Below are 15,312 nucleotides of genomic sequence, written 5' to 3'. Positions count from 1 at the left end.
GCCCGGTGCACTTGGTGTTGAGCACCTAGTGTGTGTGTGGCCCCGCACCTGGAGTGTAAATTCAAACCTGAGTAGGTTTTACAGGTGAAAATCTGATGCTCAGAGAGGTCAGGGCACTAGACCAGGTTTGCACAGCTTCAGAGCTGGAGCTGTCATCCCACACAGGCGGTGTCAGTCGGGGCAGACGTAGTTGCTGGGCGTCTGTCCTGCTTAGAGCCCGTGGTGGTGGCTCCAAGTGACGGCAGCAGCGAGAGTCTCCGCGGGGCCTGCTGGCGGGAGCAGCCACTGCACATCCTGGTTTCTCGGCCTGGGTTGCTCCACAGCGGGCCTGCGTCCCTCTGCATCTCAAGCGTATCTGTGTCTCCTTCCCTCCAGAATAACAGGGTCCCTGTGTCCCTGGATCTGTTCAGAGCTGGTTTGGAAGGCAGCTCGGCCCTCAGCTGAGGAATTTGGAGGAGGGAGCTCCCTGCCGGTGGGGGCAGGAACCGGCCATGCTGCACCTCGAGGGCCAGGTGTTCCAGACAGAAAGGACCTTGCTTGACCACAGGGCGTCTCCGTGGCAGTTAACTGAACATTTGATTTAAATGATGTAAACATTTCTCTGAAAGCTCGAATCTCCATCTCATTTTACTGGCAGTGATACCAGGATGCAAACGCAGTTCCCTAGTTGCCGTAGATCCTAGGATGTTAGTGCTCAGCACGTCTTAGCTGCGGTCAGCCCGGCAGGCCCCTCGCGAGGCCTGTAAAACAGGCCCGTGGACGGCAAGGGGCTTGTCTCAGGCCACAGAGCTAACTCGTGGCAGACGAGGATCCGATCCCTGTCTGGGGAGGCTGGGCTACTTCTGAAGGAAAAGCCAGTCGACCTGGGGTCGGGCCTGCTCAGAAGGAGCCCCCTCCCCATCTAGGCAGCTGATTTCCGATCTCGAGGCTCTCTGAGCACAGGCTGCGAATTCCAGCCTTTTCCTTCTCTCGCCTGGGGTCCATGTCGCTGGACGGTGACTGCTCAGCCCAGGTTCCCAGGGGAGCAGCTGGCCGGTGAGCTGAATGTCCTGGGACTCAGCCTGGCCCTGTCTCTCATGCACGTCGCTGGCACGCCCTCTCCCTCTGGTGTTCGCCCACCGAGGAGAGCGCTGCCGGGCCAGGCCTGGCATCGAAACGATTGTGGATTCTCCTGTTTTCACTGGCTTCCAGAAGTTCTCATTAAGTAATAGGCACGTGCTTGGGTTCTGGTTAACTTTCTCAAAACTGAGCCCCAGAGCGTGTGGGGGCCAAGCTGGCGAGCTGTGGGGCACAGAGCTGCGCTGGGCAGGCGAGGGTGGGCGGGTGAAGCGCCCGCAGGCTGCCCACTGCTCCCTGCCTGTGCACCCGGCTGCGTCGGCCTCCTCCTTGAGGGCCCGGCCACCTGTGTGCTTCGCTTTGCTTAAGCTTTCTTTTTTCTTTTGTATAAATTCTTACAGTTTTCCAAATTACTCAGACAAGTGCTGGTGTTTTGTGACATTCTGTTATCTCTTAATGTTTTGGGGTAAGTTACAGGATCTAGTTACAAATCAAATGCACAGTCGAAAGAACAGAACTTTTCTGTGCTCTTAGAACATAAGCACATTTCTGAGCACACCTACCGGAGTGTTGGGATCATGACATTTTCTGGTTTGGGAGGAGGGTAATTGACTTTAAAAGTCCCCTTTTGCATCCATCCCTGTCTGTCTGTGAGGAGATGGGCCTGTCCCTGGGATGCTCTACACACTTGATCTGCACGTTGGTGCCTCTGCTTCTGAAGTCTGAAGGACTTTCCTAGGAGTCTCTGCCCTGTTGCATGTGTTTCTCAGTCTGCTGCTGAAGGCTGCCGCTCAGCCTAAGCGTCAGGGCCTCGGGCCGTACCCGGGCTGCCGCTCAGGGATGTGTGCGCGCCCCGCCCCCCCTTGCCCGGGAGGAGGGAGAGTCCTGGAGCGGCGGGGCTCTTGCAGACCAGCCGTCCCTTTCTGTCCGCAGGGTGAGCTAGTGACGGCCTCCAAGGCCATCATTGAGAAGGAGTACCAGCCCCACGTCATCGTGAGCACCGCGGGCCCCAACCCCTTCAACACGCTCACCGACCGTGAGCTGGAGGACTACCGCAGAGAGGTGGAGCGCAAGCAGAAGGGCCCCGAAGGTGAGCAAGCTCGCGGGTCCGGGGCGCCGCAGGGCCGGCTCGTGGGTGCAGAGGCGGCAGGGAGCACTCTGGGCTCCTCTGTCCTGTGCTGACTGTAGGTGGCGAGGAAAGGTAAGCCCAGCGTGCCGGTCTCTGCACGTCCTGCTCTGCTCCCGGAGAGGGCGGAGTAGAGAAATCTGTTCCCAAGAACAAGGCCGCGTGTGGCGGAGGCCGGCCCGGGTCTGTGACCTGCACCCCTGCACGCGGTCTCCTCCCACCTTCATCCCAGCTGCAGTCACGGCTTGGAGTTTTCTCACGGACTCTTTTTCTCCGTAAGCCCCGAGAGCTCCCTGGCTGGGCACGGTCACAGGCCCAGGGACTAGCGTGTCGGGCTCTCTGGCACCTTTCCAGACCCTGTGAAGGGTGTGGCCAGTGCTGGTGCAGCCTTTGTTTCTCTTGGTAGCTCACTGACATAGGAGGTCATATTTTTGTAAAACATGTTGGGACTATTTTACAACAAAGGAAAATAAATGGCTCTGAGAGCCAGAACCTCTTGGAGCAGCTTGTTTCAAACTTCAGGATTTTAAAAGCACATCCAAACATTTTGAGAACTAAGAGAGAAGCCAGCCTCCCACTGCCTCTGACACGAAGGCTCAGTGGGTCTGAATCACTGTCCCTGAGTGCCCTGGGTTGGTTACCACGAAGACCCTGGGACACGACGTCCCCTCCAGGAACTTCATGCTGCTGTCCGCGGGAACTTAGGATGGCCCACGCTTCTTCCTCTTGGGAGCAGCCCTCCAGGTCAATGGGGGACCATCCTGGGAACTATTCCTGCTTCAAATGCAACCTCTGATTTGCCCCAATTTAACTTTTTCTTTTTTAGTCTTGTTTTAGACCAATTACATAATGCATCACATAGCTGCTATTGGAATTTGAGTTGTGCAAAAAAACTGCTGAATTGTTTTTCAGTGTGTTACACCATCACTGCCTGTCACTTTTTTATATATGCATTAAAATTAAGGTTTGCTGCACATAGATTCAGAGTGAGCCTGATCTTCTGGTCACAGCACTAATTCTGATCACCTCCTGAACGGTGCATGCAGCCCTGTAGACAGCTCTGTCTGAGCTATGGCCATAATTACTTGCCTTAGAGCAAGAACTGGTGTGTGGGCCTGAGCTACTGGTCCTGTAGCCTAATCCCAGGTCCTGTGCACACATATGTGTGTCTGCCCTTTGGACTCAGACCCTTCCAGTGTCTGGGAAACCTGGATTTTTTTTTTTTTTTTGAGTTAAACCACAAGACACAAATACTTCCTCTATATGTGAGGCTGCATGAGGAGTGATGTCACAGCAAGTGAGTGAGTGTGGACGGGGACAGCTGTGGTCGTGCTGTGTGATCACAGAGCCGTCGGCAGTGGGAGTGGCAGCCAGGGGCCACTGCCAGGAAGCCCCTGCCCAGCACTGGTGCTGGCTCTGGGCACGGCGGTGGGGGGCGGGTAGTGTGTGCCGCGGGTGACCTCAGGCTGTCTGTCAAAGGCAGCACCTCAGGCACGAGGAAGAAAGCCCCTGGCCTTTGGCTTCTTTTCCTGGCTGAAGGAATTTGTTCACTCAGGCAGAAGGTGTGAAGGCCTCTGTTTAGAGACACTTGGCTTCAGGAAGGGAGCTGTAGGCTCGGGGGACTTGGGGAGGCAAGTTGGTCCGAAGCTATTAACGTGAAAAGTTTCAATGAGAGAAGGAGATTTAAGGAATTAAGATAATACTGGTATATATTTTTCCCTAAATGAGAGGCAGACTTGGAATTTCAGGATCCTGAGTCCTAGTTCTTGTAATTTTTCCTCTGTTCCTTAGCATATTTTACTATAGAAAATAAAAATATGTGTTACAACTGCCAAGTTTAAATTATTGGTAGAAAATGCTCTAAATAACAAATTAAAACCAAGGTCACGCTCCTGTAATGTCCCCTGAGGTGGCAGGTAGGGCGAGGGTGCTTGGGACCCTGGGCTCTTACTCAGCAGCGCGAGAGGCAGGATGGTGAGGTCATGGGGAGGGGCCCCTCACCAGAGGACAGGAGAGGACAGGCCGGGGGTCACCGGTCACAGCCCGTCACAGAGGCAGCTCTGGCAGATTCTCAAACCGAGATCCACAGCCCCGTCAGGAGTGGCTTCCTTTGTCCTCTTTCGGGTAGGAATGGGGAAAAGGTTGAGGCCAGCGGCTGCGAGCCCTTCCCTTCTTGGGCTCTTGCTTGCGCCCTGAGCAGCCCCTCCCGCCCTCCCCGAGGCAGCCCGATGGGCAGGGCGGGAGGGCCCGTCCACCCGGGAGGGGGCGAGGGGAGTCCCGCCGTGTCCAAAGGCCTTCACCGCGCTCTTTCTGCCCTATGTGCACCTGCAGAGAATCTGGACGAGACTAGAGAAGACAAAGAAGAGGGCCCTCCGGAGCCCCCTGCTGCCCCCCACACTCCCCCCAGCGCCCCCATCAAGCTGGAGGAAGGTGAGCTCTGGGCTGGAGGTGGGTATGCGGCTGCCCCGTGTGGGAGGGTGCACGGCCGCCCGGGGTGGCATCGCCAGGAGGGGCCGAACTTCGTGGCTTTGTGTAAGAAAAGCAGCTGAGTGTGGCAGTAGTTGAACTGACACTAACAGCCGAGTGTGTTTGCATGGAAAACAGTACGTCATCCGCTCTGAGCTCGCCCAGCCTCCTCCGCTCCCGTGCTGGTTCTGTCCGGGGTAACTTGAGGCAACACAGATTCGTTAGCGTGATGTCACAGGTGGGAGGACAGTCGTTGGGGATCGGAACCTGCCTTCATTCATGATGTCAGTTTTGCCCACTGCTTGCACATTTCCTAGACCTTCCTGTGCTCGGATCGCCCCCGGAAACGTCCTCCGTTGTGTCTGGGCCACCGGGCTGCATTCTTTGGCCATATTTCCCAGTCCGTGGAGAGTGCCCGCCTCCCCTGGCCTCTCAGACCACCCACCGTGTTTCTGTGACGTGTGGCCTGCGTGTCTGTCCCTCGGTCTTGTACGTTGTGCTTCCCGTGCCTGTCGGGAGCCTGTGGCTCACCTCCTGCCCTTTTCTGTGTCCACAAGAATGGCCTGGCCATTCTCCTTCTGTAACCCGATGGCTGTGACTGAATGCATAGATTCTCTACCTGTGCTTTTCTCTTCCTGTGGCTGCGTTACAAACAGGAGGTGGATGTGCTAAAGAGTACCTGTTACCATAGTAAGTACCGCCTGCTGCCTGGCCCTCTGCTGTTTAATCGGAATTCCCTGTGCTTTGCCTCATTCTCCTGCTTCTTTGTTGCTTATTAATTTTTGTTTTTTGTTTATTCAAAATAAAAACAAAGGCCCTTCTTTTACCCAGTTCCTCCATTCTGGGCAGTGGCCTTCCTGGAAGGGGCTGGGTCCCCTGAGCTGTGCGGTGGGCAGCCTGTCCTCGAGTCCCCCCAGGGCCGAGGCGGCGCTGCTCCGAGCACTGTGGGTCTCAAGTTTCAGAGGGACCACGTGGTCCTGTCGAGCCTTCGAGACAAGTCTAGACTAGACTCAGGCTGGGATTTTGCCACCTGCTGCACGGGGGTCGCATGTGTTTGGATCTTTGCTTAAACTGGGTGCTTAAGCTTAATTTGAGGGGGTGGAAGAGTGACATTTAGTGCTGTTTTCCCAATGTGACATTTGTCAGATGGTCAGAGTTCCCCTGAGCACCTGCAGGCCACCTGTGCATGCTTCGCGGAGTGAGTCCTAACTGCTCCCGCCCAGTCCCCTGCAGCCGCGCCTCCGCACCTCAGCCCAGCCCAGCCTCTGCTCACCTCTGGACGTTTGGCTAGATTTCCAGGCACTGAAGGTTTGCTGTTGCCTAACCTGCCAGTGGCTGGTGACTTGGTGGACTATTTTAAAAAATCTACAAAACTGGTTTCCCCCAGGGTCAGTGTAGAAACCAGTCCTCAGGCTGTTTCTTTAAAATAAGTTCCATTTGGCTCTTTTATGTTTCCATGTTCAAATTGTTAAGGGGGCTTGAATTTTTTGCCCGTCCCTTACCTTAGCGTTGTCTTTTTTAACTCTCCAGCCTAAAATGGCCTTTGTTTGGTGTTGATGTTGATGGGGGTCTGGGAATCAACTCATAGTTTTCTACCAGCTGCCACAGCTTTATATATTTTCTCCTTGGGGGAGACCAGGTGTCGTGGATACAAATTTAGGCTTGATTTCAGGATTACTAACACGTGTCCTTTAAAAGGGTTCAAGTGTTTAACGCAGACGTTGCAATACTGAAAATGTTTCCACTTGCCTTCATCACCGTCTCTGTGACTGGGGACCGAAGCCCTGGGACTCTGTCTGGCTTTGTCGGCATGTTGTCCATGAGAAGGAGCTAAAAACCACCCTGAGGCTGAGCCCACGTTTTGCACTGTGAGCTGCAGCCAGCCCGAAGCAGAGCAGCTCTCACTGACAGCATCTTACTCTTGTTTGGTGCAGGGCGCTTGCGATCCCCCTTGGAGGCCCAGGCAGTCGCCCTCTAACCTCGCCTCTCCCACCCCTCCCCCCAGACCTGCCGCAGGAGCCGGCTTCCGGAGACGACAGTGATGCCGCCACCTTCACGCCGACTCTCCCTGACCTGTCCCCTGATGAGCCTTCAGAAGCGCTCTGCTTCCCGACATTGGAGGAGGAGGAGGAGGAGGAAGAGGGGCTTTGTGAAGCAGGGGGCCCTCCAGGCCCCACCAGGTCCCCCTCGGCGGCCATCCCTGAGCCAGTCACAGCCCAGGCGGCTGACGAGGCCGCCTCCCCGGCTGCCGAGGAGGGGGCTGCTGTGGACCCTGGCAGTGATGGGTCTCCGGGCAAGTCCCCCTCCAAAAAGAAGAAGAAATTCCGCACTCCCTCCTTCCTGAAGAAGAGCAAGAAGAGGAGCGACTCCTGAAGGCCCTTCCTGCACAAACCGATGCCACCAGACTGTCCCCGATCGTGTCTCGTGCCCGTGTCTTCTTGTGTAATGGAATGCAAAAGGCCCACCCCTCTGTGTAGTTAGCACTCCCCTCGCGGTGTGACCAAATCCCCACGGAGACCGGTGCTAACCTTGTGTGCGCAGCGGCCCGGCCTGCAGCCTCAGGTGCTGGGGGAGACTTGGTCTCTGCGTCCACCTCGGAGCCCTGCCCTGCAGGGACCAGCACCTCGGCCCATCTCATGAGCCCCTCGGGGACACGCTGTCCCCAGGGGCTTAGCTAAGTCCAGGTTCTGGCTGGATCGGGGGCGGCCCTGCCAGCTCTGGCCTCGACCACTCCTGCTCTCCTTCTCTTGTGAAGTAATCCGTGCCCCGTCTCTGCTAGCCTCCCTTCACCCCGAGGTCTCGGGTGACTGAATCAGACCTGTAGCTTCTTGCTGGCATTTTCTGCTCAGTGATCTCATTTGTTTGGATACACAAAGCCTTGGTCCTGTGAGAACACTCGTGTCCCCGCCAATGGCCCAGGCCGCTGTGGCGGACTTTGACAGGCAGGTTTGGGCTGAGCTGGCAGTCCCAGCAGCGGACGGGCCTGTGTACACCCAGGTAACCTATGCATGGTCTCACCGACCCCCCGCGGCCAAAACCAGACTTGCGGCTCCATTCCTTACTCACTGGGGGCTCTCGATCCCCGTCGTAGGGAAGGTGCATCAGGAGGGGAAGAGTGCTTTCTAGATGTCCTTTCAGCACGTCTGCAGTTCCCCCTACACGCCGTGAATGAACGGTCTGCGCTGTGCTTCGTTCTCTCCCCAGGGCCTGTGGCAGAGCGCAGCAGGGCTCCGTGCGCTCTCCTGGGGGGGTCTGCTCTTAACCTCGGCTCGGCTCAGCCTGGAGGGTACCCTCGCTTCGATAGAAGGCAGTTCGAGGTAGGAGTTGGCCCCAGGGGTCCCACCTGATGCCCTGTGCAGTCACTGGCGGAGCCCACCTCCCGCCCTCCAGCGCCACGGGGTGAATTTCACTGCACTCACATCCCTGGAAGATAGCGGCTAGCTGCTTAGTGGGAACTGGTGGGTGGCCAGGTGTCTCTTCGACAGTGGCCTGTCCCAGGAGCGCCAGTGCCAGCCTGTCCCCCAGACAGGTCCCCAGGAGCGGGGAGGGGCCCTTGGGGGGACCCAGTGCCCGACGTGGGCTCAGGTCCCACACGCTCAACACCCAGGCAGGACCTGAGGCGGCTGCATGGCGCTGACCTCTGCTTCGAGCTTACTGGCAGGCAAGCCACTTCTCTCCTGTGTATCGTTTCATTGCCAAGATGGTGGTAGAGTTCTCCACCCTCACCCTGCACCTCAGTTAACCACGGGCTCTTCCTTTTATCCCTTCCTCTGACCCCACGTATGCAATGACTTTAATTTCATTTTTGTAGTTTAACTCTTTGTATTACAACATGAAGTTTAGTTGCATATACAGACACAGGCTTGGGAGGACAAGTTCTACAGCCTTTCTTCATTGTAACATGTTTTACTCACAAATAAAATTCTTTAAGCAGTTTTCTTGTCTAAACTTGGGAAGCCGTCTTGCATCTGAATTCCTTTTCTTTGTTCCTTTAAAATAGGACTTCAGAAGTTTATCTTACGTTCTAAAAAAAGATCCCACGCAGTTTGTCACTTTGGACCAGGGGGGACTCTCTAACCTGGAAGTGCCCTACCCCAGCGCCCGCTTGTTCTTCCTCAGGGGGCGGAGGGCAGGGTCCAGGCGAGGTGGGGGGAGCCCAGCAGAAGGGTCGCTCCGCCCCAGTCTGCCGGACACGCCCCAAGTACCACCTGGTAAGTGCTGACCGGGGGGCGGTCCGTCGGCCTGTCCACCCCTCGCTACAGCGCAGAAGGAGGGAAGCGGGTCTGGGCAGAGCCTTGTGCTCTTCCGGACCGTGGAGCTGTAACGCGTGTTCAGCTGCTGCTCCTGGTGCCTGGGGGGTCTCCCTGGGCAGCGGGTGTGTCGAGGCAGAGCTGGGCACTGGAGAAAGGCACTTGATACAAAACAGCTGCTTTATTTGGTCATTCAGAGACTTGGCTGATATACCCTGTGTGTCGCTGAGTATAAAAGACAAGTGAACAGAAAGCCTGGAAGGTTTTGGAGTCTGATCCCGGCAGGCAGGTCCACACAGGAGTGTCACAGGCACAAGTGTGAGTCCTGGGCCTCCCCGGGCTGAGCCCCGGGCTGGGGGGCGGGGAGCGAGGGGTCAGGCAGGCAGCGGGGAGCCGTCCTGGCTCAGGCCTCCCACTCCCTGCGTCAGCTGCCCGGCTCTGGGGTAGGGGTGGCTCAGCTACTCGGCCTTGAGCGTCCCTGCCGGAGGCCTCAGCTTCTGCAGGAGGGAGAAGGGGAGCAGGAAGAGCCCCGCGCACACGGTGTAGCAGACCCGGGCCCCGGCCAGCCAGTACACTGCGGAGACAGCAGGGTGATGATGGCGACGGTCCCCGCCTCACAAGACGGCGGGGCTGAGCTGGGGGGGTTCAGTGGCTGGGACCGAGGCAGCCAGCAGGGGCTGTGTGGCCTCCAGCTCGGGCCAGCAGTCCCCTGGCCTGGCGGGGCCTCCCCAGGCGCCCAGCACGCCCCGAGCGCTGTTGTGCGGCCCTCACCTGAGGCGGCCACCGTGGGCCCCAGAGCCCTGGCCAGGGCGCCCAGGCTCCGCAGCGTGCCCATGACCACGCCCTTCTGCCCGGGAGAGCCTGTGGGGGAAAGGGCAGAGGCCGTCAGGTGCCTGTGGGCTACCCAGGGTGACCTCGGGCAAGGGAAGGGCCTCTCACCGTAGCCGGCGACCACGGAGGACAGGCAGGGCACCACGATGGCAGCGGCTGGTGGGGGACATCAGGGAGGCGCCCGTCAGCCTGGAGGAGGGGCCGGCAGGGGTGCGACCCTCCAGGATTCCCGGCCGCCGGCCCCTGACCGCACCCCCGCCAGCCTGGTCAGGGCCACTCACTCACCGAAGGAGTAGAGCAGCAGCCCCAGGCCCAGCACGGGCAGCGTGTGCCCCCAGCCGATGAGGAGGAAGGCGGGGACGAGCAGCAGGATGGCCTGCGGGCGGCACAGCCGGTCTCAGGACCACCCCGCTGCCTCCGTAGAGCTCGGGGCGCTGCCTGCCCCCACGCCCAGGGGAGCCCCCGTACCCGCTTCACAGCTGCGATCTCCCCGCCAGGGCTGATCCGCCGGGCGTAGGCGCCCTGGATGGTGGCCATGGTGAGGCCGATGAAGAAGAACATCTTTCCCTGCTCTAGGCTGGGAGGAGCGAGCCGTCAGCACCCCTTCCCTGCTGCGCCCGTGCTGCTTGCACGCAGAGCCAGGCAGCCTAGGTGACGGCCCGTGCGTCACCCGTTCTCGGCGCGAGGCACCGCCCGCCCCGGGATCCCGGGCTGGGCCCCGGGGGACGGGCCAAGGTAGGAGTCAGCCCTGAAGCGGCGGGGCTGCGGGGCCTCAGGATGGGGAGAGGGCAGGGTGTGCCCAGGCGGGGTCCCGGCGGGGGCCCCACGCTCCCACCTGCTGAACTGGAAGCGCTGGTGCACGAGGAAGCTCAGCGTGAACTCCAGGCCCGAGAACAGGAAAAGATAGAGGAAGTAGACCAGGCCCAGCAGGCGCAGGCTGCCCAGCCCTGCGGAGCAGCGGAAGGGGACGTCAGCGGAAAGGGGGCCCCGAAGGCAGCTGGGGGGGGACCCTGGGCTGCCCGAGGGAGCCACAGCCCTACCCTCACGAGGGGGCCCGCTCCTTACTGACTCCGATGGGTGGGTCCGGGCCACGTGCCACGGCTGAGAAGCAGAGCAGGGCCAGGGGGCTGAGCAGGTCAACAGCAGCTCGGAACCCCAGCGTGATGGACGGTGCCTGGAAGGCACAGGATTGAGGAGCCTGCGACGAGGCTGGTGGCGTCCCCAGGCCTTGCAGCCTGGGGGTGGGCTTGACCCGAACCTGCTTGGCCCCTGCCCCCAGTCCACCTGCCAGGCTTTGGAGGTAGGGGGACTTGGGCAACACGGGGGCCCCAGGAGGCGCTGTGGTCCCAAGACCGTCTGGACACCGGGAGCGGGCAGCCCGGCCTCCCCGCAGGCCCCAGAAGCGAGCCCCTGCGCCTGTCTGGCTCCCACCTTACCCGCTTCTCTGGGGGCAGCGTCTCCGGCAGGAAGCAGAAGATGAACAGCAGATCGGAGACCGCGAAGAGCAGGGCCAACCAGGGCGCCGTCTCCACGGGCAGGGAGGCGCCAAGCATGGGGCCCAGCGTGAAGGCCAAAGAGAAGGCCACCCCGATGACTGCCTGGGGAGAAGACTGCCTGAGCCAGGCAGGGAGACCCGGGCGCGGGAGCCCGTCCACCCCTAAGCCCCCTTGAAGTGCACTCACCATGCCCCTGCTGCGGGCGGGAGACGAGCCCAGGTCGGCGACAATGGCGGTGGAGAGGCTGACATTCCCCTTGCTGATGCCCCCAATTATCCTGGAGACCAGAAAGGCCGCAAAGCTCTTCGAAGTGGCCCACACGGCATACGAGGTGGCCAAGCCTGCCTGCCTCAGGGCGGGGACCAAGGGCAGGCACGGTCACTTGAGGCCAGGAGGGGCCCACAGAGGGGCCAGCAAGCCCAAGCAATACCCTGGGACCCTGCCCTGTTCTGGAGCATCCAAGGGCCACTTGTGTTCCCAGTGTCCCCGTGGCAGGAGCAGCTCTGGCACAGCCTCGCTTAGCCACAGAAGCCACTGCCCCCCCGAACACCACCCCCAGGGGGCAACGAGGGGCCGTGGAGGGCCCACAGCTGCCTCGCCAGAGGGCTGCTGGTGGGTGGGAAGAGGCTCCCATCTGTGGGCACCCGTACCAGGGACAGCAGCAGCACCGGGCGCCTCCCCAGGCAGTCAGAGACGGCCCCCGTGAGGGGCGCCGAGAGGAACTGCAGGAGAGAGAAGACGGAGCCAATCAGACCTGGAAGAGACAGAGATCACAGTCACCACACTGCCCAGTCCCCAAGGGTCGGACCATGCTGGGCCCTGCACTCCTAGGCCACGGACCTCGAGCTGAGATGGCCCCAAGACCCCCCACTTGGAGAAGGAACAGACAGTGCCCAGGCGCGAGAATATGAGGACCAGGACCTGGGACTGAGAAGGGAGGGACCAGGAAGGCAAGACCCAAGTGGGCCCCCAGCCCTGGCTCAGGAACCTTACCTCCGAACAGGACGGTGTTGTACCTCTTCTCGGCTGGCATCCCAATGGCTGCAGCAAACCAGTCCACCCCGCGCTGCCACGAGCCATAGAGAGGATCCTAGAGAACGAGGAAGTGTGACGGGCTGGGGAGTCCCTGCGGGGCTTGGAGCAATGGACAGCCACCGGGGGTGAAGCGGCATCGGGACTGGGGGTGCTCACCTGCACATGGCCGTGGCGCTCCAGCAGCGCAGGTAGCAGGGGCAGCAGCAAGGTGAAGGCCAGGAGGTCCAGCAGGAGGCCGAGGAAGACCACAGCGACCACTCGGGTTTCGGGTGCCGGCTGCTGGCGGATGGGTGGGCGCGGGGTGCAGCTCCCGCCGGCTCCCCAGCCCATGATGGGGGCCGCCCCGATCCGGCCTGGCTGAGCGTGTGGCGGGTCTGCAAGACGGCACGTCGCACGAGGGCACGTTTGGGTACCCCAGCCCCACACCCACCTACCTGGGGGGAAACAGACCCCAGCTCCTGCCGTGCCCCCAACCCGCGAAGAGCCAGCGAGCGCCTAAAGGGTCTGCCTGCCCCGTGACCCAACACAGGAGTCCCTCTGTGCACCCTGCCCCCGACCCTGGGCAGCAGGAAACGCAGGCTGCGGGGGTTAGGTTACGCAAAGAAGCCGCAGCCCCGGAGGCCAACCGTCCCAGGGGCCGGGGTGGGGCATCGCGGCCCCGGCACCTCCCCGCCCCCGCCGCCACCCCACGGTCCCGGGCGGAGCGGCCGGGGAAACTGAGGCCCGGGCGGGCGGCGGGGGCGGCCCCGCGAGCCGGAGAACAAGACACCCGCCCGCCCCTGGTCGCGCGCCCCATCCCGCACCTGCGGGGTCTACGCTCCGCAGAGACAGATTGGTCGAACGAAGGCGGAATGGACCGGCGAGCGGACTACGCACGCCGACCACGCCACGCCCGCCCGGAAGTGGGCGCGTCTCCCAGTCGGAAGTGGGCGGCCCTGCGCGCCCTCTTCCGGCCGCTGGGCGGGGCCTCGGCCGGTCCTCCAAGGCCGCGTGACTCGGCCAGATATTGGGTCCGGCAGCGGCTTACCGGCGGGAAGGGATCCAACCGGAGGCGCCTGACCCGCCACAGTCCCATTTGCCCCCGGACTCTGCGCCCGAGTGACGACCCGCCCGCTGAGGACCTCGGGGCTTTGGGCGCTCTGTCCGGAGGGCCGTTGGGCGGGGTCCACCCTGACCGGACCCTCCTCGCATCGTCCACTCCCGTCGGAGGCCTCCGTCCAAAATACACCCGCAGATACGCGGCGTCTGTGCGGGGGCGCGGGTTCGCCCACCCTCGGGCCTCGGCCGGGACGGGCCGGCGAGGAGGAGGGGGCGTGAGGTCAGGACTTTCCGGTGCCCCGCCTGCCCCGGGGTCAGCGGGGAGGAGCAGGTGCCCCCAGGGCGCGCTCGCTCCTGGGCCCGCGCCGGGGGAGACCCCACGGCAGCTGGAGGTTCCGGACTTCAGGACCTGCCAGCACCTCCTGCTTCCCTTCCGTCCCTTGAAATTCAGGCGTCTGTGGCGGAACTAACCGGAAGGACTGTCCACCCCGTCAGCTCAGCACTCACACTCCTCCGAAAACGACACTAAATTTCAAACATCCAAGCAGTCACACTTTGCCTAACGTATAATTGTTCCACTTACGACCAAAGAGAACACGTGTTAGCTCTCCCTGAGGAGGACACGCGTTCCTTTATCCAGGCTCGGGGGATGCTCACCTCTTCCACCTGAGCCGTGCTCCCCCCCTTAGAAGCTTGCACGTGACACAGTGGAGGTAAGAGCTGGTGGGCGCGCGGCAGAGGGGAGGAAGAGCTGGGCGATATGTCGGCAAATGTACTCACATGGAAACACTCTGGCTTCATAACCACCTTCTTCCACGACCCCTTCTACACACGCCCCTTTGCAAGGAGTAGGAGGCAGGGCTGGGACGGGCCATCCACATGGATACTGACATTTCCAAGGACTGTGCCTGCAGTGGGGTGGAGAGGCCCAGGGGTGGGCAGAGGTGGGTATGCTCGGGCGACCCAGGACCCAAAGCTGGGGCTTTATCAGCTTGTTGCTGGCACGTTCCACCACCACAGAACTCAGTAGCAAGGCCCCCGGGATCAGCGGTTTGGCGAATTTAAGCAGCAACAGCTGCAGGAGAGTTTACGTGTGGGTGGAGTCTTGAGTCTGCACGATGTTAACAGCAGGCCAGGCCTACACAGCGAGGTGAAGCCAGCCCCGTTTGTGGCCCCGACACCTGCCAGGGCCTTCGAGATCTGTGGAGCCACGCACCTGGCAAACACCTATCTCTGAACACTCCTAGAAATTAGGTAAAGATGCAAAAATCTCATCCAACGTGGCCTCTTCATCTGTCCCTTCCGCCTGCCACCAGGGGGCGCTCTGGCCCTGTCCCTCCACCCTTCTGAGCCCCAACACGGCCTAACAGCGCCCCAAATCAAACTCCCGATTCTCCCCACCAGCCTCCCTGTTGGGGGAGCCAGAATCAGTCACCCTCTTCCCACATGTCCAGTCTGGCTAAATCCTCCAATCTCTCCATGGTCACTTCTGTGGCTGCGTTGGCTCTTCGTTGCTGCACGCGAGCTTTCTCTAGTCGCGGTGCGCGGGCTTCTCATTGCCGTGGCTTCTCTTGTTGGGAGCACGGGCTCTAGGCGCGTGGGCTCAGTAGCCGTGGCTCACGGGCTCTAGAGCGCAGGCTCAGTAGTTGTGGCACACGGGCTTAGTTGCTCCGCGGCATGTGGGATCTTCCCGGACCAGGGCTCGAACCCATGTCCCCTGCATTGGCAGGTGGATTCTTAACCACTGTGACACCAGGGAAGTCCCAGGGATGGGTTTCTTGATGTGTTAGGGCCACCCGACAGGGCTGCCAGCCAAGGGCGAGGCCTCCACCACGTGCCGCATCATCACCTGGGGTGTGAGGACCAGTGCCTCGCCCTCGGAGACTGGGGCGGGGCATGGGGGCTGGGGGACCTGCCCACCTCTGCACCCCTGCAGGGAGGCAGCATTCTGTGCAAGGCCGTAGCGCCACAGGGCCACGAGGGCGGGCAGGTGGCTCCTGTGTCCTTATGACGC

At 60.9% G+C, this 15,312-nt stretch overlaps 2 protein-coding genes across 22 annotated transcripts in view; one reads left to right on the top strand and one right to left on the bottom strand.

Moving 5' to 3' along the window:
- Positions 1-8,596, top strand: part of ADD1 (adducin 1) — a gene marked incomplete at its 3' end in the record, with an annotated part of 76,972 nt that extends 68,376 nt beyond the window's left edge. For 10 of the 15 annotated variants that reach the window (XM_082464355.1, XM_082464342.1, XM_082464353.1 and 7 more), the window contains 3 exons: positions 1,990-2,146; positions 4,514-4,612; positions 6,654-8,596. In XM_082464355.1, coding sequence (XP_082320481.1) covers positions 1,990-2,146; positions 4,514-4,612; positions 6,654-7,021 — 624 coding nt within the window. Of the gene's footprint in view, positions 1-1,989; positions 2,147-4,513; positions 4,613-5,304; positions 5,340-6,653 lie in introns of those variants that run through there. The other 5 variants (XM_082464347.1, XM_082464345.1, XM_082464346.1 and 2 more) reach the window with 2 other exon arrangements.
- Positions 8,597-9,059: 463 nt separating this feature from the next.
- MFSD10 (major facilitator superfamily domain containing 10) lies at positions 9,060-13,466 on the bottom strand. Of its 7 annotated transcripts, none has more exons than XM_082464384.1 (13): positions 13,288-13,466; positions 12,417-12,634; positions 12,219-12,315; positions 11,876-11,947; positions 11,412-11,502; positions 11,166-11,327; positions 10,795-10,903; positions 10,565-10,676; positions 10,198-10,306; positions 10,015-10,105; positions 9,838-9,885; positions 9,670-9,759; positions 9,060-9,472 (listed from the first exon to the last, which is right to left on the bottom strand). In XM_082464384.1, the coding sequence occupies exons 1-13, from the start codon at positions 13,449-13,451 to the stop codon at positions 9,357-9,359; spliced, it is 1,479 nt and encodes a 492-aa protein (XP_082320510.1). In that variant the 5' UTR covers positions 13,452-13,466; the 3' UTR covers positions 9,060-9,356. The 7 variants fall into 7 exon arrangements, with proteins under 7 accessions (XP_082320510.1, XP_082320514.1, XP_082320512.1 ...); XM_082464388.1 differs by having other exon boundaries at positions 9,060-9,123; XM_082464386.1 differs by having other exon boundaries at positions 11,412-11,570; positions 13,288-13,350.
- Between the last annotated feature and the right edge of the window lie 1,846 nt (positions 13,467-15,312).

The sequence above is a fragment of the Balaenoptera physalus genome, assembly GCF_965194825.1.
Source record: "Balaenoptera physalus genome assembly, chromosome: 5".
In the NCBI taxonomy this organism is placed as follows: domain Eukaryota; kingdom Metazoa; phylum Chordata; class Mammalia; order Artiodactyla; family Balaenopteridae; genus Balaenoptera; species Balaenoptera physalus.
This window is presented reverse-complemented; position numbering and strand designations above follow the sequence as displayed.